General features: G+C 38.3%; 2 protein-coding genes across 5 annotated transcripts in view; one reads left to right on the forward strand and one right to left on the reverse strand.

Moving 5' to 3' along the window:
- EML6 (EMAP like 6) overlaps nucleotides 1–4791 on the forward strand; it is a 122538-nt gene extending 117747 nt beyond the window's left edge. The window contains exon 42 of the mRNA XM_032215432.1: nucleotides 664–4791. Within this exon, the coding sequence (XP_032071323.1) occupies nucleotides 664–688 (25 nt within the window). The 3' untranslated portion in view covers nucleotides 689–4791. The remainder of the gene's footprint in view (nucleotides 1–663) is intronic.
- Nucleotides 4227–26594, reverse strand: part of RTN4 (reticulon 4) — a 49139-nt gene continuing 26771 nt past the window's right edge. For 3 of the 4 annotated variants that reach the window (XM_032215433.1, XM_032215434.1, XM_032215435.1), the window contains 6 exons: nucleotides 11865–12072; nucleotides 10107–10245; nucleotides 8842–8911; nucleotides 7693–7739; nucleotides 6261–6319; nucleotides 4227–5303 (listed from right to left, as the gene is read on the reverse strand). In XM_032215433.1, the coding sequence (XP_032071324.1) occupies nucleotides 5261–5303; nucleotides 6261–6319; nucleotides 7693–7739; nucleotides 8842–8911; nucleotides 10107–10245; nucleotides 11865–12072 (566 nt within the window). In that variant the 3' untranslated portion in view covers nucleotides 4227–5260. Of the gene's footprint in view, nucleotides 5304–6260; nucleotides 6320–7692; nucleotides 7740–8841; nucleotides 8912–10106; nucleotides 10246–11864; nucleotides 12073–20746; nucleotides 20939–26594 lie in introns of those variants that run through there. The other variant, XM_032215436.1, reaches the window with a different exon arrangement.

Raw genomic sequence — 26594 nt, forward strand, 5'->3', positions numbered from 1 at the left:
AGTGAAAGTGGCAAAAAAATAAGTAGGTGGCATGTTTTTTGTCCAAGCAAGTGAATGGAATACCTGCACTGCCCCCCAAAAGTATATAATTGATATTCACTTGCATCAAGGACCCTGTTCTATAAGAATTCATGGGGGTGCACAGCCCCTGCACTTGTTTTGGCAGAAGATGGTTAGTTATGGCCAGGGAGGCGCATGATCTACACAGGTTGGACCCACCATGGCATGTAAATCCAAATAAATTATAAGTATCTTCTCTACCATTTCTTAGTCTATAAAATGGTAGTTTCATCTGGTTTATTACAGGGGATCTCCACATCAAGAATATGGAAAACTCAGGCAATTAATCCCAAAACCTCCATGTACTCCATGTATTTTAGCTTCTATAGCTTTCTTTACCTCCTTCTATTAAGCTGCAGTAGATGCTCAAAGTTCACTGTAAAGAATTCTGTTTGGTGCAGGGACACACATTTGACACTATCATATTATGGTGTTTGTAAAAACTATCTGTATGGTAGTGATGAGAAATTAATTCTTGTTAGTTGGCATTTCTTGTTTTAAATGTGGTGGAATATGGGGGTGGATGGGTGGACAATAACTTGCAGTATGATTTTAACCCCATCTGTTGTTTATTTGTATAACGTGTTATTTTTTCTTCTTCAGTGTATTTGTTTGGCGATGTCTTTAAAGGTCACAACTCTCCAGGATCATTCTTGCCACCACTGCCATTCGAGTGCCAAACAGTAAATGCATGGCTGCGATTTCGAACTGTTTATTTATTTATGAAAGACACAATTAGACTATGTAATACATCCCCAAATATATGCAACCATGGGGAAATCAAATATTACATAATTTGATATTGACTTTTAAATAATTATTCTAATATATACTAAAAATCTGTCTTGCCAAATTAAATATTCAGGAATACAATGCCAAGTCCAGGGTCTCAAACTCAAATTGTCACAAGTGCCATGTCTTAGCCTGACGGCCAGAAGACTGAAGCCTTCCTGCGCATGAATTAAGTCCAAAATGGAAAGTATCACATGTCATGTAACATAATATATTGTGCTCTTAAATCAAACTTTATTACAAAGCAAAGCTACTTGCAAGGCAGCCATTTTGGCCACTTGGCTGGCAGCATTTTCCATTAACTATAATACCAATATCTGGTTTTATTACATGATGTATAGTTTTTTCTAAATCCCATTAAGAATAATACCGGCTAGGGCTAGTCCTATCGACTATAATCTTAAGATTTAAAGGTTTCCCCTGCCCAGTCATGACTGACTCAAAGGGGCGGTGCTCATCTTGATTCTTAGCTGAGGGAGCCTGCATTGTCTGAGACGCTTTCATCATCATGTGGCCAGCATGAAAATACGGAAGACAGTAACCTTTGTGCTGAAGCAGGACCTATTTATCTATTTTAATCTATTCTCATTTGCATGCTTTCAAGCAGCTCGATTGGCAGGAGTTGGAGTGAGTAATGGGAACTCATCCCATTGTGCAGTTTGTCAGCTGTCCAGCTGACAAGCCCAATGTCTTAACCGCTAAGCCATCATGCACCTCTCGTCCCAATTAAGAGCAGCCAAAATCCTGCTTTTCTTCTTATTGAGCAGGCTTCTCTTTCAGACTTTTATTTATTCACCACTTTCGTCCTCTTGCCTGTTCTTGTCACTAGCCAAGCTCTCCTCCATTTGTTGGGTGATGCCCTGCTTGGTATAGGAATGCTCACAGCAAGGCAACCAGGCCAGCCCCTTGGAGATCTCAGTGCTGCCTCAGAGCCCCTTCTTGGAGGGGGTGCTGCCAGTGCAGCACAGATTGCACAGCCCAACCAACCAGGCTCAGCTGTTGCCAAGAGAACTACATGATTGGTTCAAAATGAGTCTCTTTGGTGCCTGCATGTATAGATATCTGTACATAGGTCCCTGACCTCAGTGTCCATAAGATCTTAAGTAATGGACCACACAAAATTATTTCAATGGCCATGAATTTGGGACCCCTGATGAGGCTTCAGCAGTGTATTTAAAAAAAATGAAAGACTTCAATGTGAAAATAGTGAAGGCAAGCTTCCTTAATTCTTAAACTTGTTCCATCATTCCTAAAGATTATTAGGGACAGGATACATTAAGATAAAAGCAGGGTTTGGTTCATGGCTGATTTTATTTTAAAAAATGAAAGAGTTAGCAGTGCTTTCTCCCTTCTTCCCTTAAGTGTATTAGATGAAATTATTTTTGCCATGTTTCTACAAAGTGCCTTTTGAAAACTTTTCAGATACTGCAGGATATAACAATCTTCTGCCATTGCCTATTTTCTGCTCATGGTGCTAAAAGCTACAAACTGACGAGGGCTGACGGTCACTTTTTCCCCTAAATGTCACCATGTTTATTTTTTTATTTATTTTACTAAATTTCACCTTCTCTCTTAATATCAACAGCAAAGAGTAAAGGTACAAGGCAGACATTAAAAATAATGGTCAGTCAGTTTGACACTACATTTGGAAATAGTTCAGAATAGAAGAATGAAATGAAAAATGAATAAATACCCCTCCTTTCCTTCCCATTTGAGATACATTTTTCAATACTTTTTATCCAGCCAAGCAATAGCCAAGATGGCATTTTAACTTCAAGGGGGAGGGGGGGGGAGTCCCCTTTCCTTCATGAAGTGGTTCAAGGGCATTTGTTTTACTTACAGGCCAGTGATAAATTGGCAATCATACACATTTGTGATGGTAGGGGACCATTTAACTATAGAAGTTGAGGAGCTTATTGCAATTGCTGAAGCCTGCAGTTTTTCAGTGGCTAATGACCAGGATGATGATACTTTTACCTTCAATATCATAGGTGACATGCCTCACTTGAATGCAACTACTGATGGTCACAGGCAGGAATGTACTATTATGTCCTGCTTGTGGGCTTCCCAAAGGCCATGGGAAATAGATTGCTGGACTAAGGTAGCTTTTGATCTTGTCCAGCACAACTCTTACTTTCTGTAACTCGTGCAGTGAAACAATCCTAGATTCAGTTCTTTGTAGCATTAGTTTATTTAACAATCGGTAGCGAGGTGAAAAAAAAAAGGGAAATGTCCTAGTCTGCATTGAAGATTAGAGGAATCAGGTTGAAGGTATAGATTCTTTAAAAAGGAACAAATTCCTTTTAGAACTGATGCAAGCAAAAAGGGAAAGGGGGCATGTTTCTGATATAATAATCAATGTATACAACACAAAAGTGCTTCTGTAAATTTAATGGACTGCTGTATGTGTGTGTGTTATTTGATTAATGCAATATGTTAATGCCTTATACTCCTTTATTTCATACATATGTCCTATGCAGTCTTATTCTTTTATTTTTCATAAGGAAAGTTTCCCATTTTAGCCAATGTAACCATATCCATCTGGTGATGTCAGGTGGTCACCTTGTTTGCCTCTGTTGTAATACTGGCCTTTCATATGGAGTGCATCTTGAATCTGTAACAGAATGAGCTGCTGTATAGTCAAAATGTGCAAGAAAAGTGAAGATGAATAATATATTTGTGTGTGGAAGAAATCTTGTTCATATCATTTAGAACTTTATGCTTAAATTTGATGCTGTATTATAATGTAAATTGAAATAGTACTGCATGAATTTATTTTTGAAATGATTCAGTAAAAGTTTTATTATTTGAAAACTGATGCCAGATTTTCTTTGGGAACATCCAGCATACTGGAAAGAACAATATGTTTCTTGTGGAACAGAGGAAAATATTAGTGGTTGACTTATTCCAAGACAAAGCTTTTAAAATGCCTTAATATTCAACCATTTTTATCACATTATCTTAAACAAACATGTTCCTTAGAATTGTTATTAAAAAGAGTGGCATGATAGTAATATTAGATATATTACATTTAATATAGTTAAAACATGTTCCCCAAATTGATACATTGCATCATGTAAAACTGCATTTAATTTGCTGCTTTGTTTTGGTTGGGATACTACATTTTGCATTTATACACAAAAAAATTCTGATTACTTTTCAGCAAAATCCATTGAGAATTAAGGTGGTACTAAACTAGAATATAACTATGGCTTTAACTGGATAATCAAGCAGTAATGTGCATATGCATAAGTCAACCACATCAACAGAAATCCTAATGTTGGGTATAAATCAATCATTTTTAGTGATAATTGTTCATACGCTTAGTTGTGAAGCATGATATAGCATGTTAAGTGCAATCACATTTACACATATGAGTCCATACACTTTATTGATAACTCAAAATTGTTTTCTTTTTACATTTCACAATGCATCCCACAGACGTAGTTCAATACAGCTTAAACCCCACATGTATTTGAAATGTCCAAATGGCATTTGCAGCATTGGGGTAAAATCCACTGACCCATGCACAGATGCTGAGGATTCCAAGCACAATGGAAAACAAGCATGCCGGGGGCTCCTTGTTCTGCCTGCAAGGATCTGAGGATCACATCATCAGAAATTCATTCCACAGATTCATAGTTTTGAGAACTGTAAACTTGTTTACTTAAAATAGACTATAGGAGTTTGTGCAACAAAGGATATGGCAGAAACTGTAATGTGCAGAGTTGCTTTTGTTTATTTAATAGGTACTAGTTTTTTTCTGAAAATTTAAGCTAATATATTAAGGAGCTCAAAAAAAAACCTCAGTTCATTTATCTAGTATTTCAATCACTATGGAGGAGCTGGACATCCTAAGCAGCTGTAACACACTATATATTTAATTTTATATTGGCAATTGATAAAATAGTAGAATTAAAAGCACAGTACAGCTAAACTTGATACCAACAAGGCAAGACTCTTCAAGCTTGCTTTAATGGCACATTCTAAACATTTCATTTTAGAAAATCTGCAATCAATCAACACAAACCAGAGACAGTGCTAAAGGAAATGTTTTCCATACACTAATCCTTCTTGAAACACGATAAGACTATCTTGGCCAAAGCATAAAATGTACAGCTCTCCAAATGGTTAGGTTAACCTGTGCTGCATATGGGAGAAGCAAAGAGGATTAGGTTTAAATCCATATGTAGCAGCTTACAATACTTAGGATGGACATACACACAGCAGTCAAGAACAGATTATTTTCCTCCCTCTGAAACACTGTTCCTAAAAAATAAAGATCTGTGAAATTGCACTGCAAAGTCAAGGCTTGCTATTCCCTGACCCTCCCCATATAATCCAAATGAATATGCCTCCCATCCCCACTTAAAAGATGATTTATTTTAATAAAAGTTGCTTCTTGATTTCATTCAGTTTTACGCTTCAATCCAGGAATTTTAGCTTGAACCCTGTAGGGGGAAAAAACTAGATTTCAAACCTTGTTTTCCAAGAAAAGCCAACTGCTTACAATCTAATGCATTAATTATCCACCAGTCTTAAAAGTGTGCAAACTTTTAAATTCAAAAAGCTCTACATGTCACAGAAGTACTCTGTTTGCATCTCCTGTTCCTAACTTAAAGTGACTGCGAATAAAATGGATCCAGGCATATCAAGCGACTATGGTCACTTATCACTATATATGAACATACTTATTATTTTACAGTCATGTCTACGGCTGGGTTTTGAAGTTACTTTGGAAACTACAGGTGATCCTGGAGTTGCAACCATTTGCTCAAGAACCAAAGTTGCAATAGAGCTGAATGAGTGGTACTTGCAACCACTTCATTAAGTTCCAGCCATCGTAGCACTTGATTTCAATTTGGGTGCTTAGCAACTGTTTTACACTTACGCTGGTTGTAGTGTCCTGCAATCATGTGATCACCATTTGCAATCTTCCCTCCTCTCCCACAGCAAAGTCAATAAGGAAGCCACAAGGGAATGTTGCAAGTCATTCCCATAAGTCACTCCCACTTTTTCTCCAAAGAAGCCCTGCTACAGAGTAAGAGATCTCAGGGAATTCCTACTCCATAGCACCACCTGCCTGCCCTCCATAGTGTGCACCCATCCACAGCATCCCCACTTGCCAATGTCCCCCCACCATCCACAACTATGTAGCACCCGTTCATGGCCACCTTCAATTGCTCCCCCTCACTTGCATCCATGGCGCACGTCCAAATGCACCCTTCCACAGTCCTTGCGTGGGGCTCCCACCTCTTCCTGTTTAGCAAATGGGTTGTCATTGCTACTCTATGTGGTCATATGATGTTGCTCTTTATGACCACCTTGTTTTGCAATGAAAATTCTGGTTCCAATTTGCCACTGTAACCTGTGGACAGACTGTAGCTACAAGAATGTAATAAACTTACTTTGCCATGCCATCTTTCACATTCTTGTTTACAAGTTCCACATAATGGTCAATTTGAGTCTGAAATACAAATTAAAAAATTATTTCAATTACTTGGTTTCTACATAATGAAAAACCATGATGCGGTTAGCATCACATTAAGACAAAATCAAGCAAACCACAAGAAATTACATGAATGGAAACAATACAACATCTGGGGTGCCCTTGAGTCAATCTTGATTTCTGGTAACCGTCTGGACTGTCCCTGCACTTTTCTTGGAAACATTTTCATCAGTTTTTTGCCATTGTCTGCTCTGTGGGCTAGGAAAGTGTGACTGGTCCCAAGTCACCCAGATGGTCTTGTGCATAAGGTGAAACCACAACAGTCTCCCAATTTCCAGCCTCCTGCCTTAACCACTAATCCAAAGTGGATCTCTGCAATTCATCTACCAAAGACTGAAATGTAAGCCCTATAATAGATTTAGGATGGTTATAATTTAAAAATCTCAATGCATTACCCAGAAAGGAAAATAGTTAAGCACACCCCCACTGCAAACCTTGAACACGCAAAAATATGAATTCCTGCCTTAGTTCATTCAATTCCAATCATTCACATTTGAACTCTAGCATATTAATTAATTCTTGGTTGCTCCACAACTGTGCTGTTCTATCATTTGAAAAATATTGAATAAACCAGGTTTTCTAAAGAAAAAACTGATAGCTATTTCATCAGCTATCAGCTTCATCATCAGAAGTATGAAATTATTGTGCTATTTTAACTACTTTTTATTTAGCATTTTGTACAAAAATATTTAGTTTATGACTATGCAAAATCTTGTTATAAATATGCATTTGAAATAATGCTTGAAGATATTTCCACTTCTATCATATACAGAGGAAGCCATTTTTTGGGGGGGGGGAAAGAATTTTTTGGGGGGCGGGAATATTCTTGCTCCTATCTTGTAAAGCTCTGAGGTAAAACATATTAGCTAGTTACAAAATACTTTCTTATTTCATTTAAGAGGGGCGCTGTCATTTCTCAGCTATAAAAAATTATAATGTAAAGAAGGGATTCCTAATGTTGAAAGACGAAATCCAAACCAAGTGAATTTTCCAAATGCTTCATTCAAGCTGTTCTCAATCAAAGGAATATAGCCTCTTTACTTTTAATATCAATCCTAGGGCTGCCACATCTGAGGAATAAAAGTCAGGATGACCACTAGATAATAGCAACGGGTTATGGATTGCCCAGATAGGATAATCCTATTTAACCTTTCATGTCTTACTTAACTCTTCCTAAAACTATAACAATAGTGCAGGCATTGTCCTTTACAATAGTAGGAATTCTGTCCTCTAGAATCCTCATCTTTTCATACACAATATATTCTTTGTTTCTTTAATAAGCTATTTATTTTATTATCATATCAATAAGCATGCCACAACTGCATACTCACCTGGTGTTTCTCATAAATAACAGGAATACTGAAAAGTGATATCAGCGCTGGAAGAAGAGAAATACATTTAAACTTAACAGTATGAAAAACATCTGAAAGTTATCACAAACTGGCACAGATAATGTATGTGGATGTAATATTAATCATAGTTGTAACTACAGAGAGACAGCTGTGTGAAAATGTATAGCCTGTATCAATATTTTACCTTCACTCAACATGAACTTTCAATAATTTATTCAACAAAAATTAACTTGAATGCCATTTCTTTTTGGGAAAAAGGAGGTGCATCCTTGCCTCCAATACAACAAACTCAAGTAAGAGTTTGTAATAACAGTCTATATATATATATAGTGTGATTTTTCTGATTCAGATTGTTTAACTATTACACATGATCCTCGTTTAACAATTGCAATTGGATTGGCAACTCAGTCATTAAGTAAAGTGGTTGCTGTACTTAACATTTTACTTCAGCTTTCCCTTGCTTTAAGCTTTAGATGGGTTTGATTCCAAACAGTTGGTGAGTCCAAATGGTAAGAAAGATTTCCAGAACTTGTCTCATGAGAAAAAAACAGGTAAAAGAGCAAATCTTATAGCTCTTTGGAATACATACCCTGATGCTTAAATAATTAGAAAGTGGTTAATCTTTGTATTTACATGTATTGGAGAGGAAAGGATTACAAAAGAGTTAAGTAGATACCCAATTGTGAACATGTGTTGAAAGGGATGTCTGTAGCTAGTCTAACACTTTTTAGGGATGCACTGAACTATGAAGAAAAGCAACTCAGAAACAAATAAACTGGTTTCGGCAATCTCTCTACTCTCCATTAGTGGTAGGGTAAGTGGGGGGGGGGAGTATGAGTCTGGCACAGGACAAGCAGTACTGACTGCAATGACAAATGTATGATTGAGAAAAAGTCTCTCATTTGTAAATATGGGCATAGGTTGCAATGTTACTTTTTCAGCAGTGCCATAACTGCAGTGCTGTCAAGGCAGTTGCCAAACAAGCATTATCTGTAACAATGTTTTATTTAGAAATTTCCCTATTAACTTCCCAGAGTTTAGTAGGCCCATCAGTCATCAGAAATATCATGTGATTAATTAATAATAGTTTACTTTAGATTTTGTTTTCTGTAATTAAGATGAACTTACCTAGTATCAGCAATGTCAAACCATTGAACAAGGCACCAACATAGGTAAACACCCACATCAATACTGCAAACTGAAAGGAAAAAATAATAATGAAACTACACCATAAGGAATATGTGCTTAAAGCTCATAGCAATTCTGTTACTTGACTATATTAGCAGTACAAACATAAGGTGCTTTGGTGGGCTTCAAGCTACACCAACTCACAATTTACAAATAATTATACCAGTGATGGCTAATCTTTTTTGGATAGCGTGCCAAAAGTGAAGGGAACGGAGGGGGGCTTGCGCAGGCATGCACGCAACCCGAGCGCACATGTGTGCGTGATCGACCGTGGGCGCAACCAGCACTTCACCCCACCTCCCCTGCTTTTGGCGTACTTTTTTCACCCTCCCCAGGGTCCAGAGGCTTTAAAAGAAGGGTCAAAGTCACCTGACAGGGCAACGCCTCGCGTGCCCTAACAAACGGCTCTGCGTGCCACCAGTGGCACACGTGCCAAAGGTTCGCCATCACAGCATTATACAATTCTGATGTCAGCGTTCCAAGTAATGCATTCAAGGAAATTAGAACTGCAAGGCAGGAACGTTCCTCAGAGAACATGTTTATTGGACGCATCATATTGGCACTGAAGTTTCCCACACTAATAGCCTAATTAAAGTGTAACCATTTCCCTCCCCAAGTCACATTGCCCAATTAAAACAGTCGGGGGCTCCTCAGTGACTCCTCTCGTCCTTCAACTGCCACCTGTTGGGATGACCTTGGGTTTCCATGGAAAGGCTTGTCGTGTCTGAAGACAGTCTATCTATTCCCCCTACCTTCTTAGAGTGTGCGGCAACTATGAAGCAGCAAAAGATGGCTTCAGCCAAGTCTGATTCAGAGTTGCCACCTGATTTACCTTCCAATGTACTTTGATACAGCCAAGTGCGTAAAGGTCCATATTTAAATATATTTGATGCAAAAGCTCACATCTTTTGTTTCTTTTTCTTTTAATTCAATATATAACAAGTTACAAGTTCTTTTAATTTCATATAGAACAGGTTGGAAAAAGCCATAAAGTGGTGGAACTGCTTGCTTAGTTTGCCACAGAGCCAGTTTCACATTTTAGATTGTCTTGAGCATAGCTGGGTAATACTTTTTGCAGTACTAGTCAGATTATTTATTATACAAGAGTTAGCTTGGTTCTATTTACTGTCAGGTGGCTCCTCAAGCCAATCTGTTTCTCCATCTTATACAATTCTTAAGCTAAGATGGGAAATGAAATCTTTTACCTTTAGAGAATCCACCAAATCATCCACTAGGAAGAGGCGCCTGAGTTCCTTAATTGTGTTGTTGAGATGACCAAGCACAACATGGCTGTATTTTTGAACAATCTCCTCAGACACGGCGACATCTCTATTCAAGTAAGCACTGGAAGAGGAAATATGTTAATTTCAATACAATTAAAAACAGAGTTTTTAAGCTCTCCAAATTTTCATTCAGAGCACAATGAATATGGAGAAAAGGTTACATTATCAAATAATTGTTCAGATGGACAAGCCTTCAGAACATGCCTCTAATAAATATAGCACATGCCCCTAACAAATTATTCAAAATGGTTAAATTGCAATATTTAAAATCTGAGGGTTTATTTCTAGTAACTGACATAAATGAAAGTAAACCTGACCATTTAACAATGGTTGACAAAGAGGAAGAAATTTTTTATACATTAATGGAAAACTTAACAATTGAAATAATCTTAATCAAAACAAAAAATAAAAAATACAGCATTAAAGCTAAAAAATAACCTTTTAAAAAGTATGCACAAATATGTACTTAGCATGTTTATATACATAAAAGTTATCAGTTAGTAAAAACCATGTTAATATAGCTAACAAATTTTAATAAACTAACCCTTAACTTTATGTAGTCTTCAAAGTTCTCTGCTGCTGTGATAGTTTTTGAGCCAAAATCATTTTACAGCACTTCTAAATAACAACGATGCCCCAACTCCATGCAAAAACCTCCACCATTTTCATTATCCATTTTTGAAAGAACAATGTTAAATAATCTCTTATAAATAAGGGATAGGAAGATTGTCTCTTCCTATGCTTTGTTTATAAGCAGACCCATAAAACATCAACTTTTCAATCCTGATGTCAGCAAAAAGTCCATAAAGATGTCTATAGCAATTCTCAGTCATCCAGGTCATGTTTGTCCCAAAGATACTTTTTCAAGAGGCAACTGGACTTTCTGGTTTTTCTTTGAAGATGTTTTGCTTCTTCTTCTTTTTCCATTAAGTTTTTTAATTTTTCCCTTCAAATACATTCACAAATATACATTCGCTTCTGAAGCTTCTTAGATCAGAAGCAAAAGATCTTCAAAGAAAAACCAGAAAGTCCAGTTGCCTCTTGAAAAAGCACCTTTGGGAAGTCCATAAAGAGTTGCCAGAACTTTGCAAAAAAAAAAAAAGTAAAAAAATAATGCCCTCCCACTTATGTTTATATATAGTAAAGACTGATCCAAACTTGGTACAATGTTTCATATCTCAACATGTCCTTTAAATTAATTTAAAACTGATTGCAGAGGTGATACTGACAATATTTGACTATGACATAAGGCTGTGTTCACATAACATGCTATACATTAGGGTAAAATGTATTTGGTAATATACGATTCATACATCTTGAGAAACTACCCAATGTCTTTGCATGTTGTATGAACCAGACCATAATATGGTGCATTTGAGCATTGCATGTCGTGAAAACACAACAGTTACAATTTGTTAATGTGATTTAGGGTTTATCTGGGATCCAGTGGTACTCATGGAACACCACAGGAAGATCTAAGGCCTCTTTCTCTAGTTTTCTGGCTGAAAATTCACCAGTTGAATGGAAATCCAGTTACATAATATTGGACGTAGTCCAGAGTTCAAGGTAAGCAGTCTACTTTTCCAACTTCGTATTATTAAAAAAACTCCAAAGGCTATTTGGCTCCCGTTCTACAGCAAATATAATTAATTCTAAATAGGGAAAAGCACAAATATTTACCTAAATGGGTGGCCTTCATCTGATTTCTGGACTGCTTGGATAACTCCTTTGTATATTCTAAAACTGATGGTCACTGACAGGAGGGCCAAGCCAATATAAGCTATCACACTCACGATACTGAACACTGTTAAAGAAAGAAGCAGGAACAAGCTGGCTCCAAACACCACACCAGTCTTCTTAACGTCTCGCCAGTATAGGAGGTCAACCACTAAGGGAAAGTTAAAGGACAGGAGATTAGAATGCAGTCTCTAATATTACAGCATAGCAACAAAACCTAAATGTGTTATTAACTGAAATGTAACAATAACAAATATACATGCATACACACACACACACACTTTATTCATGCATTAAAACTTGTACAATATTTTCTAAGAATGATAACCAGAAAATGATAATCTGAGAAATGTGAAGCTGTTTGCTTTGTTTCTTCATACCCTGCTGAGATAAAAGAGAATAATCAAACACCATATTTGCTATCCACCAGGAATACAAATGCTTACTCAACTTTTTTAATAATTGTGGTCTAAAATAGCATCCATGGAAACCTTCCTCACTTTATCCTGCACATAACATGCAATGGAAATGGCATATTGTAAAGCAAAATCACTAGCCTCTGTCATCAGTTTCAACTTCCCAGAATGTGCTTGGTCCCACCAAACGGACTCCATAAACTTTCTTAGAAAATGAAAATGATGTCAAGCATGCCTAATTTGCCCAGACAAAAAGAGCATGCTACAGACAGGATACAGATATAGATTGCCAGTTTGGTTTAATGATGAAGGCAACATGCTAGAAAGCAGGAGACTATTCTAATCCCACTTTAGCAATGACACCCAGCTGGGTAACATATGGGTTAGCTACTCTCTCTCTCTCTCTCTCAGTCCAACCCACCTAAGAGGGTTGTTGCAGGAAAAATGGGAGGAGGAAGGTGTCTTGAGTATATTTGCTGCTTTGAGTTTTAGTAGAAAGTAATAAAAGTGGGATGCAAACAAACAATCAAATGAATAATGGCTTCCAATTTCTGAAGGAGCAAGCACCTCTCTGGGCCACCAGCTTTGTGAGCAACTACATCTTGTTTGCAAAATTGTGTATGTGCTCACCAGTATCTGGAGACCTTTATTTAGAAAAAGAATGCTTAAATTCTAAAAGATATTAACCTGCTTCTCCATGATTTATGAAAGGCACTAGCAACATTGCAGTATTTCCATAAAATGTGGAACTACAAAAATGCTGATGATAACAAGGCTGCTTCTTTTCCCCCATTAATATCCTTTGATCAAAGCAAACTTACAAAGAAGGCTGTATTAGATAATAAATGTTGGAAACATTACATATAGACTACAGAATGCAAAATATATTAAATTCAATAATAATGTCAATTAAGTTCTGGTCTCTTTCCTAAAACATATAAGTATTGACAATTACTTAGCTATCTGAGTATTCTAGCCCTTTTATTTTTGCTGTTTAACTTTATAATCATTTATTTTATTTCTTTATAAAAAACACCCCTACAGGGACAATTCCAGCATGCATGGTGCACATGGTAGTGAAAAACTAAAATTACATTTCATGTGGTATGTATGCCTGCACACATTGTGTGTGTGTGTGTGTATGTGGGTGGGTAGTGTGTTTTTTTTTCTATATTCAACACTAAAACTTACAGGAAAGCTATTTTCAAATTCATGATGACATATAATTAAAATAATGTACCCTTAAGCTACACTGCAGAAAAAAGCATCATCTTTCATTTCAAAATGGAAGCTAAATGCACCCCTGAAAAATGAGACCTGCTTAGATTATTACTGACTCAGAGGCAATTTGTTAAAATAAAAAATGCAAAACAACAAGAATGTCATTCTTTCAGGAGATAAGCAATCAGACCTTCTCTGAAATAAAGATAACTAGCTACATTTGATAAGCAAGAAGTCATGTGGTATATTTAAAAATAGCACTGCTACAATCATGCCTCACATGCATTGCTCATCTATTTAGCTTTTTTCTTCACTTTTCAAAGGTGTCTCCGCAAAACATTAATCCCTTTATGCAAAACTTTTAAAAAATAACACTTGCAACTGCAATGCTATTTTACCTATCCCATTTTCCCCTGACTTAATACATGCTTATAGCCCTATGAAATCCCTTAACATTCAAAAGTTCATTTCACACAAGTCAGGACCCCACATGCTCACCATTCCTGGCATCCATTTTAGGGTTGGTGTCTGTGCTTCTACAGTAATTACCAAATCTTTCTACTTCCTGATAGGACACACAAAGGTCTTCCAATATATGCAGCTGCCTCTCACCAACAGCGAGGAAACTCCAGACTACTAGAAAATATGTTAAGCTATTGTCCAATGGCTGGTGCCATTTTAGGAACAAGCAAAGTGGAAACTCTGTATTCCATTTCAAAAAGGAATGCTCCCTAAACAAGAGTCAGAACTGTACAAGCTAGCTGGAGAGAATGCAAATTGTAATTCATGCATATGCAAAAATCCAGGTTGGGAAGAGCAGATACTGAAAAGCCTATATTTTTATTGTTGCCTCGAATTGAGAGGATTGTGTTTAAGAGTTGTTTCTGAATTATTTCTATATTTACTAGGCACCTGTTGGGCTGGGAATCCCTCAGTAAACAATGATTTGTTTAATAAACACTGCTTTATATAAATATTGTTAGCTACAAATAAAATATTCTATTCAGATAAATTTCTACCTAAGTTGTTAGCCTACTTTTTCAAGTTTTTTAAAAATATGGAGAATTTGGAACTATAAATCTTTCAATATTCTAATGTAAATAAATGGAATAAGATTTGGATTTGTCCTCCTGTTTAGCAAACAAAAATAGTCTGCCTTTTTATGGAATTGTCAATTCTAAGTAAATCCTATTTTTCACTGAAGCTGGTGATCATGTGTGAGACTATATTATTTCATGCCATCACAAAGGGCTCTTATAAGTTGAATGATCCCTATGTATTGCAACCACCTTACTTTCCTATAGAATGGGGTTCCCCAACCCCCAGGGTTACCTTTGGAACTGGGCTGTGTAATGGCGGGGAAGTGTGTGAAGCTTCATTTGCAGGGTGTATTTGATTTAAATCAACTCGATTTAAATCATAATTTTTAAAGAGCAAGTGTCATTTCTGTCCCACAGCAGCTCCTCCTCTGACCCGTTGTTGACTCACCAACAGTCCCATTCACTTTAATGGGATGGCTGGTGATGCGGCAGTGACACAACAAAGTGAGGCACATGGTGGGCAGTAGGTGAGTGGATACTCGCTAACAGGCATTGCCATGATGGATTTGAAATTTTAAATGTAAGGACTCATTCTTGCTATTAGTTAAAATCTTGTTGACTCAAATTTTTGTCCATTTGCATCTCAAGTCTTTTAAACTGAGTTGCATCAAATCAAGGAATTCCTATATTCATTCATTATAAACAAGAAGAGATCACATGTAATACAACAAAACCCCTTTGGAAATCCTGCTCAATCTATTTATCCAGTACTTCTGAGGATCAAACTAAGTATCAGAATCAGATTATAACTTGAATTTTCCAATCATCAGGCAGGAAATTTACTTTGAAAAGCAGAATTGAGCAGAAAGATATGGGGTGTAGAACTCCCCCTTCCTGTATCTTACACTCTTGAGCCCCTCTTTCCAATTTATTGTAGTTGAGAGGGGGAAATGAAGAGAAGTTAGCATTTCACTATTTCATCTCTCTTTCACTTAATCAGTGGAACATGCCTCCAGAAGTTGTGAATGCCCCAACACTGGAAGCCTTTAAGAAGATGTTGGATAGCCATCTGTCTGGAACGGTATAGGGTTTCCTGCCTAAGCAGGGGGTTGGACTAGAAAACCTCCAAGGTCCCTTCCAACTCTGCTATTGTATTGTATCACACTTCACGAAAGTAAGCATAAGATGCCTGCAGGAATTTTTTCAAACTCCTCAATAACAACTTCACACTGGGTCACATTACTGGGGAGAAACAAGTGGCTTAGAATGGACTAGCTGGCAATATATTTAGATACTGCCCAAGCCCAACTGTTTCTCTCATATTGTTGTATTGGAAGAATTTTAACTGGTATGTTTTCCTCCTCTGCAGTCCCCTGCTAAATCTAGTCCATTTTTAATCTTTCTTTTGCTGATTTCTCCTTTTACCAAATTTGATTCTCTTGGGTTGGGGAAAAGAAGACAGTCAATTGAGTCAAGATAAACTCCTAGTGCCTTTGAAGACACCTTCATGTTGTTTCCTTGACAATGTACTGTAATACTTTGTCAATGCCTCCTTTCAATTTTTATTTTCCTATAAAATTTATCCAGATTTTCACAGGGTACTCCTCAAAGCATTAACCAGATCCAAACAAATTTAGCTTTTAAAGATCAATCAAGATTAGTTATTTACAGCACATAGTCAGGTGGTTACAGCTATATGCATTCCAAATGAAATATGCATTTTCTTTTCTTAGTCTCAGGCCTCACTTGGTCATTCAAATGCATACAAAAGGGCACACTTCCATAACTGGACAGGGTCAGGACAAAGATTAAATCAGATTTAATTTTAATTTTGGTAGTCAATATCATTAATGTATACATTATTCTGTCACAATCAAAATTGGTGGCAATTTTTGAAGATCCTCTGATTGCCATCTTCAAGACTTTAGGGAACTCGATGCTCTAGTAATACTTCACTATTCTAGAACAAGACTGAACAGCAAATTTCATTGTAGATATACAGCATTAATACAATCTTGCATCAATAACTGTCTGGCTAAAACAGAAAGCATTAGCCTCACAGCGCATAAGTTAAAGTCTGATCACGTGGTACCTTCACTTATAACAATAATTTATGACCAAAATTCCAATCCCAATTAGGACTGTAAATTGACAACAATCTACCTTATCTGCTTGAGTAATAGCTAGCAGAGAAGGGAGGTTTGTAAGTATGATTATTTAAATACAGTATGTCTAGAAACTCAATACAGAAAACTGAGTCACAGAACACTAACTTTTGTGTCATATACCATGCTAATCTTTATTAAGATTAAATTTAAAAACAGACAAAATTGAGAGACAATTTTGAAGTTTAGAACCTCAACTTTCTTTGGCAAAGTTAGTAAATCATATTTAAGCATCTGGAAGTTTACCTTCTATTGCCTTTATAAGCATGAAATCCCAGAGCCTGCATAAAAGGTCCAGAACAAATTCAATATACAATATACAATACAATAGGAGAGTGGAAGGGACCTTGGAGGTCTTCTAGTCCAACCCCCTGCCTAGGCAGGAAACCCTATACCGTTTCAGACAAATGGCTATCCAACATCTTCTTAAAGACTTCTAGTGTTGGGGAATTCACAACTTCTGGAGGCAAGCTGTTCCACTGATTAATTGTTCTGTCAGGAAATTTCTCCTCAGTTCTAAGTTGCTTCTCTCCTTGATTAGTTTCCACCCATTGCATCTTGTTCTACCCTCAAGTGCCTTGGAAAATAGGTTGACTCCCTCTTCTTTGTGGCAACCACTGAGATATTGGACCACTGCTATCTTTTCTCCCCAGTCCTTCTTTTAAACTAGACATATCCAGTTCCTGCAACCGTTCTTCATGTTTTAGTCTCCAGTCCCCTAATCATCTTTGTTGCTCTTCTCTGCACACCTTCTAGAGTCTCCACATCTTTTCTACATCGTGGTGACCAAAACTGAATGCAGTATTCCAAGTGTGGCCTTACCAAGGCATTATAAAGTGGTATTAACACTTCACGTGATCTTGATTCTATCCCTCTGTTTATGCAGCCTAGAACTGTGTTGGCTTTTTTGGCAGCTGCTGCACACTGCTGGCTCATATTTAAATGATTGTCCACTGGGACTCCAAGATCCCTTTCACAGTTACTACTATTGAGCAAGGTACCACCTATACTGTACCTGTGCATTTCGTTTGTCAAGATCCTTCTGTATCTTTAGCCTATCTTTTGGAGTGTTGGCTATTCCTGCCAGCTTGGTGTCATCTGCAAATTTTATGAGTTCCCCATTTATTCCCTCATGCAAATCATTGATGAAGATATTGAAGAGTACTGGGCCCAAATCAGAGCCTTGGGTACTCCACTGCATACTTTCCTCCATGAAGATGCAGTTCCATATCATGAACAAAATTCTAGGTTATGAATAAGCAGCAAAGCAACATGATAAAATATTATAATATCTATTAATGCACTATTCTTACAGCATTTTACAAATATTAAGATACCACCCAAGCTAGTAAAGATTCGATATGAGTAACTACTTTATTTCAACTACAAGCATTATTTTCTACTAATTTTATTTCCTTCAAATAGCTCTCATTATTAGAGTTGTATGTGATAGGGCCTGGGGAACATGCTCTTAGCACACCATTACCTATTGCAAAAGTTTTATGTAGAAGTTTCAAGGTAAGAGATACACAGTTCAAAGTTTTACAACACTAAGCTGAAAAGTGACCTTGCAGGCTAGGCTATCATCTAGCTGTGACTCATATATACTGCTATAAACAACTGGCTCAGGCCAAAGTCAGATAATTAGTTAACAGAACTTCTCCAAAAGTTGTCAGCAAACTGAAGCTTTGGAATACAATAAAACGCACAAATGAACATCACTCCTTGATTCAAATTTTAAAAAATTGGTGCTATGCAAATCTCTTGATTTTATCCATTTATGATCCTTACAAAATATTATACCATCCTCATCTACCTCAATCATTTCTCAGCCTTTCAGCAAAGATCAAGCATAGTTTAATACAGGGTCAGAATCTCTGACTATGGGTAAATCCCCTGAGCACACATGTATAGTTCATTTAGCTACCCAATATTCTTAACTTATTTCTGTAAGTACCTTCCATTATCAAAAGGTAAATTTAAATCAAACAAAACCCAACAAAAAAATAAGGCCTATTGTCAGTTCTTTAAAAAAAGGCATTTTAACTTGGAGCATGCCTAACAATATCTTTGCAGTTTCAATAGTACGAAAGATGTTCCTACAGTATATAGCACATATTTCCTTTATGCAGCAGTTTTAGTTTCATCACAGTACACACACTATCAGTTTTTAGATCAGCAGTTTCTGAATACTAGAAAATGGTAATCCCTTGAGTTCTTGATCATTCACTCTCTTTTTGGTGGTAGAAAATAAAATGTATTTAACTGATCAAATTTGTGCATATAGTTAATGAGTAAATATTGTTCAACGCCTGGAGTTTTCTTGTAAATAAAATTGTGGGAAAGTGGTGTAGCCTTTATTGTCTTCTTCTACAGTAATCATATTTGGACTTTTTAACTTTTTTTCCTAGTATATGCAAATACGTCCTGAAGCTGGTTAATGGTTAAAACTAATTCTAGTCATCTTTGTTCAAGCCCACTAATAAATATTTAAAGCTTTGATGGATTTTTATACAAAATGGTAGCCACAAACACAGTAGCAATATCTAGTTTAAAGAAGTATGAAATAGATACTTCTATTTTGGCTCAGACTGATTTACACTATGTCCAGGTGTAAATGTCCAGCACTTTAAATGATTTAAATAATTTCACCTAAAATCAGAAATGTGCATGGAAGCATCATAACTGAGGTAATGCATCGAATTATGTGCAATAATCCCCTGGCAACCACTTCATTGGATCATGACACTTCACTGATTCTAATCTTGCTTTCAACATTTTTGACAGTAAAATTTGCACAATCTTCACATAGATTATAGACAGAACTATGTGGTAATATAATAAAAATATGTATCATTTCATTTTAGTAGAAAAAGTCTGCAATATAATTCATCAGTAAAGTAATCCTTTTCAACATTTAGGATTATATATATTTCATATTTCAATGCTGCTCACCACACTAAAGTATCTAAAAGATTACTATAAATTTGCCACATTTGAGAGACAGCATATCAGAACAGATAAAATTTGTTTTACTATGTTTGATATCATGTCCAATTTGATGAACTTAAAAGATAAAGAGGCAGGAAAAATATGACTACAGCAAATAAAAAAACAATGTCCTTATGCAACCTTTGTATGTTTCTGAAACCATAGCTATGAACTTTAGACTCCATACCATCTTGACTATGATTCCCCATTATCCACACACCCAAACTATCTCAGAAAGTTCTCCTTAAAACAAAATCTCCTTAAAGTGAGATTTTGTCTGGCCACTTAAACTGAAGCTAAAATTTGAGATCCAGACTTAAAATTAACATTTTCACAACACAGATATTTACAAAATCAGAGACTGAAGGGACAAAGTTCAGTGATTTACCTGGGGTTACTTCTTTACACCAGATTGCTAAGGGATTTGAAACACTGAATAACTAGATCATTTTGGAAATCAAGGAGACCTCAAATAACATTAGCATCTAAAAATAGTCAGGAGTGGTAGGAAACAGAGAGGGAATGAAAACTAGGGAAGGAACAGCTCTTCATTGATTTTACCTGTTTTGTAAAAAAAAAAAAAAAAAGTGGGGAACATTATCCTGTACAGAAAAAATAAAAACCCACGAGACAAGTATTACATTAAACAACACAATTTAACAGACAAAAAACCCAAGCCATTTTCTTTCAGAGCTAGCATATCAACTAAACTGAAGCTGGCCCTGACATTTGCTCAGCCAGGGCATACCAAAGACAAGCTGTTCAATGCTGTCAGATGACAAGGCTTAATCCACTGCAACATTTGCAGAGTCAGACAAATAATCTTTCCCCCATATTTAGCATTAATTTCTTAAAATATTTTTTCTGCCTCCTAAATTTGCCATTGCATATGCTATAAATTTACCCCTACATCATGCATACTATAAGCTTTTTGTATAGAAGTCAACCCTTAGCAGCATAACGACTGAAAACAAAAGTAAAACTGCAAATACCCTTATCCTTCCAACTGTTCGGCTGACTGTCCATCTCTCTTCACAGTGGATCTGCCCTTTCAACTCGGTTTATCAATTATGCATCTCAATGAAAAGGCTGCAGTTGGAGAAATAAAACACTGAGACATGAAACGTCAAGCTTCCTCCAGCAGAGGTCTGCAGTCTCTCGCTTGCTGCACAACTGCTGCAGGACTTAAATCACCTGACTGTCTTCTGGGTGTGAAGCAAACTGACGCAGTACAATCTGTAACTAGGCTACTGATTCCTCAGTTCAATCTGCTTACCCTAGCAACCATTTACTTGTTGATAATACAAAAATCCAGTGGTGTGGGGGAGAGGGACACATTGATGTTGTAATACATAGACAGCTTTCCTGAGAATGTTTGGAATCTGATGAAAATACATGAGAGTATATGTATTAACAGAAATATTTTTTGAAAAAAATATAATCCATATTGAGGATGAACAGTTAAACTCAAGAGTATATATGCTGACAAATGGAATATTAAGGCAGTATATTTCTAATACTCAAAACCTCACTGCTCAATTATTTTAGCATTATTTCTTCCACTCCTGAGGAGTAGAGTGTATGCATTATATACATCAGCAAAGCAGAAAAAGGCCAAGAGAAAGGCTAACTGTTCATAAATCTTAACATTAAGCTTCATCAGGTCTCACCTGAAATAGACTTCTTTGTTAAGACACTTTGCATGAATATAAATATATATTTAGTCTTCTTGTGGATTTGTAATTAATTAGTAGCACTAACGTATATATGTAAAAAGGGTATTTTATAAAAATAAATGTTTAACTACACAGTAAAGGAAAAAAAATAAAAGATGACTTTTCACTTATAAACAGAAGGTGGCATCAGTTGTCTACTTTAGATTTGTGTAAGTTTCTGAACTAATTGAAATTTCAGAACTCTGGGTGAACTGCTTAAGAATTTGTAACCTGTTTTTAAGTAGCTTCAAAGTAACGCACAGACAAATTAATGGATCAAATTAATAATCACTCAGTACAAATCTGGAATAGGAGGACATATGTGAAACAATTTGCAAACCTGAAGCGTCTATATAAAGGTTGCACTGAATTGTCCAAAAGCACATGGTGCTTCGTTTCAAACCAGATTCTATGCTGAAACCCAATTAACATTCAGTGCCTTCTTTTAAATTTACGTACCCTCCATTCTGAAACAATAAAGGACACTTATTGTCAACTTCTAGCTGATAACATCCTTTTAGACATTTGAAGAGTGCTGTCATATACTCTCCTTACAAACTCACTCTTTTCAAGAATAAACATTTCCAATTCCTTCAATCATTCTTCATAACATTTAGATTTTAATTTCCTGATCATCTTCCTTTGACACTGTTCTGGTTTGTCTAATCCTTACTAAACTATGATGCTCAAAGTGAGACAGAATACATGTTAGAATACATATAATAAAAGTGCTAGATAAAGTAAATTAGAGCTTGTGAAATCTCTTTAAATATTGTAATAATATATAAACTATATTGCAAACCTGTAAACTAGCAAAACTGACATTATAAATTGTTTTAAATTATTATATTGCAGATATTAATCTATGTTTCATTATATTTTTATGCTTTGCATTGCACTTAAAGATACTTAGTGCATTTCAAATAAAAATATTAAAATTATTTAATCCCACTGAAGAACTCTTAACAAAGTTAGAGTCAAACATCTAATGATCTGTAGCAACTAATATGTAATTAATGAGTTCTTCATCCTTGCAAAGGAAAGAATTTTTTTTTAGAATTAGAATTTTATTAGAATTTGTAGGCCGCCCTTTTCCCTGAGGGGACTCAGGGCGGCTCACACAAAAACTGGGAAGGGGGAATACAGACATTAGGACAAACATGTAATAAAATAGCAAGCAACATACATTCATCATTCGGGAGGGGTAACTATCCTATCCCCAGGCCTGACGGGCGAGCCAGTTCTTCAAGGCTATGCGGAAGGCTTGGACGGTGGAGAGGGTACGAATCTCCACGGGGAGCTCGTTCCAAAGGGTCGGGGCTACTGCTGAGAAGGCCCTCCTCCTTGTAGTTGCCAGCCGACATTGGCTGGCCGATGGAATACGGAGGAGGCCTAATCTATGGGATCTTATCGGTCGCAGGGATGTAATTGGCAGAAGGCGGTCTCTCAAGTATCCAGATCCACTGCCATGTAGGGCTTTATGGGTGATTAATAGCACCTTGAAGCGCATCCGGAGATCAACAGGTAGCCAGCGCAGCTCGCGGAGGATAGGTGTAATGCGGGTGAATCGGGGTGCACCCGCAATCACTCGCGCGGCTGCATTCTGCACTAGCTGAAGTCGCCGGATGCTCCTCAAGGGCAGCCCCATGTAGAGCACATTGCAGTATTCCAGCCTAGAGGTCACAAGGGCCCGAGTGACTGTTGTGAGAGCCTCCCGATTCAGGTAGGGTCGCAACTGGCGCACCAGGCGAACCTGGGCGAATGCCCCCCTGGTCACAGCCGTTAAGTGGTGGTCAAATGACAGCTGTGGATCCAGGAGGACTCCCAAGTTGCGAACCCTCTCTGAGGGGTATAAAATTTGACCCCCCAGCCTGAGTGGTGGAATAGTAGCCAAATCTTTGGGAGGGAAACACAACAGCCACTCGGTCTTTTCTGGGTTGAGCACAAGCTTGTTAACCCTCATCCAGTCCATAACGGCCTCAAGGCCCCGGCTCATCACGTCTACCGCTTCATTGAGTTGGCACGGGGCGGACAGATACAATTGAGTATCGTCCGCATATTGATGGTATCTAATCCCGTGCCTGCGGATGATCTCTCCCAGCGGTTTCATGTAGATGTTGAATAGTAGGGGGGATAAGACCGAGCCCTGAGGCACCCCATAATTTAGGGGCCTAGGGGACGATCTCTGCCCCCCCACTAACACCGACTGTGACCTGTCCGAGAGGTAGGAGGAGAACCACCGTAGCACGGTGCCTCCCACTCCCACCTCCCGCAGTCGTCGCAGAAGGATACCATGGTCGATGGTATCGAAAGCCGCTGAGAGGTCAAGGAGGACCAGGATGGAGGAACGTCCTTCATCTCTGGCTCTCCAGAGATCATCCATCAATGCGACCAAAGCGGTTTCTGTGCTGTAACCGGGCCTGAAGCCTGACTGGAAGGGGTCTAGGTAGTTTGCTTCCTCCAAGGACCGTTGGAGCTGGAAGTAACAATAACCGTTGGAGCTGAAAGCTCCGTTGGAGCTGAAAGCTGGCCGTTGGAGCTGAAAGCTGGCAATAACATTAATTAAAAGTGAGATCATGCTGGTTTTTTAGAAATATTTTTGAATAAAATATTCAAGGCTTCTATATTGTGAGAGCTCCTTTCTTCATTCTCTGTAATTATGATCTTAATAGCCCATTTTTAACTAGGACAATGAAATTCTCCAGCTAGCAGGGATTCCTCCACACTTTAAATGCATTGTTCTATAAAACTGATATACCGTATATACTCGAGTATAGGCCGACCCGAATATAAGCCGAGGCACCTAATTTTACCACAAAAACCTGGAAAAGTTATTGACTCGAGTATAAGCCTAGGATGGGAAATGCAGCAGCTACCGGTAAATTTCAAAAATAAAAATAGATACCAATAATGTTTTTGAATATTTATTTCCTCCCCTGGAGTGGGGAGGAATTGGGGATTTCATAGTATCCTTCCCCTGGAGTGGGGAGGAATTGGGGATTTTGCAGTATCCTTCCCCTGGAGTGGGGAGGGAATGTGGATTTCATAGTATCCTACCCCTGGAGTAGGGAGGATTTGGGGGATTTCATAGTATCCTACCCCTGGAGTGGGGAGGATTTGGGGGATTTCATGGTATCCTACCCCTGGAGTGGGGAGGATTTGGGGGATTTCATAGTATCCTTCCCCTGGAGTGGGGAGGATTTGGGGGATTTCATAGTATCCTACCCCTGGAGTGGGGAGGATTTGGGGGATTTCATAGTATCCTACCCCTGGAGTGGGGAGGATTTGGGGGATTTCATAGTATCCTACCCCTGGAGTGGGGAGGATTTGGGGGATTTCATAGTATCCTACCCCTGGAGTGGGGAGGATTTGGGGGATTTCATAGTATCCTTCCCCTGGAGTGGGGAGGATTTGGGGGATTTCATAGTATACTAAGTCAGAAATAACATTGCTGCGTAGCCAGGAGTGTGTCTCAGTCACTTAAACCTCATACATAAATCATTGTACGAGGCGCTCGACGGCGCCTCTTACCTGCCGCGGGTCCCACCAGGACCGGCCAGAGGCACAGCAAGCTCCGGAACCAGAGCGGGAGCCTCCGCCGCATGGCTCAGCTCCGCCAGGGACGCATCCGGCAAGGGGAAAGTGGGGTCCCCTCTCGCGCAGCGGGTGGAGGGCGCGGGGCGGCGGCAGGGCTGGGCTGCCTCCGGGTCCTGCCTCCCGGAGCCCTGGGGCGGCCGCGGGAGTCCATGGGCGGCGGGGCTCGCTCGGCTTCCAGCAGGGAGGAGAAGGGGGGCTTCCCGGAGCCGCGCGCTCGGCAAGCTCGCCGCTCAACTCAGCGCCAGCGCGCCTTCATCTCCGAGCGCCCAGCGGAAGGGCCAAGCCGCTCGCCTCGGAGCCGCTGGAGCTGGGACGCCGCCTCCGCCGCGGAATTTGCTCCAACTCAGCCGCTCTGGCCCATTGTCAGCCGGCTGGTCCCTGCCTTCCCTCCCCTCCTCTCTCTAGCTTAAAGAGACATCGACTTGCCTCGGCTGGAGGCCGGGCACGGGGAGGAGTTGGCGCCAGCCCGGGGAGGGGGCTGCGAGCGGGCGGGCGGGGGGACGGGAGGTAAAAGGCTGGATGGGTTTGGTTGCCAAACCGAGGCGGCTCGCTCGGGGCTCTTCCCTCTCTCCCCACGGGTGGGCAGCGGCCGGAGTTCCCACAAATGCCGCTCCCCGCATTTTTCTGGACGGGGTCTCGCAGGAAGGAATCCCCTCCTCCTCCAACAGGCAACAGCACTGCCGGATCCAGTTGTAGACTCGAGTATAAGCCGAGCCGGCTTTTTTCAGCCCAAAAAGTGGGCTGAAAAACTCGGCTTATACTCGAGTATATACGGTACTCAGGTTATAGAAGACATTGAAATTAGTTTCAATCAGGCAATATAGGCAAAATTTATTTGAACATATAACTGGGATTGCTTGGCTCAACACATAAGCTAAATTTTAAAAACAGCAATCCTCTTACTGCATATATTAATGTTTTTGTTCTAAGAGCCTAGTTGATACTTGTAAAATATTAATTAAGGAGGGTCTAAATTATACATTGGTACTGAAATGAATCTGACGGGTTGACATTTTTCTAAAATAGAAAAAACATAACTAGCATTTTAACTAAAGTTAGCTCTGAAGATAATGTATTATTATTTTTTTAAAAAGGTCAGAAGGATAATTATACACCATAGGAAAGCTAAATATCAAGGAAAAATATAATACCTGGCAGCAAATTTTGATCAATTAATCAGTTGGATTATTAGTTATCTTAAGAAAATTTATTACCAAAACAGAATGATAGGTACTATTATAGATGAATGATACTCAATTATTCACCTTTTTAAAATTATTTTAATGTTACAAGCTGCTTAGAGATATCTGAGAAGAATGACTATATAAATCTAATAAATAAATGAATAATTTTTCCCTTCCAAGAATTAGCCATTTAATTGTCAAGTTTCAGATAATTGGAAATACTTTTTTTCAAAGCATAGACATGCACTTAACAGAAATCAGATATTAAAATGGTATAATGGAACAATGTAGAGAACCCGCATGATGTTTTCTGGTGAATTCACAGGACTTTTCACCTAATGCAC

The sequence above is a fragment of the Thamnophis elegans genome, chromosome 4, assembly GCF_009769535.1.
Source record: "Thamnophis elegans isolate rThaEle1 chromosome 4, rThaEle1.pri, whole genome shotgun sequence".
NCBI classification, from domain to species: Eukaryota; Metazoa; Chordata; class Lepidosauria; order Squamata; family Colubridae; genus Thamnophis; species Thamnophis elegans.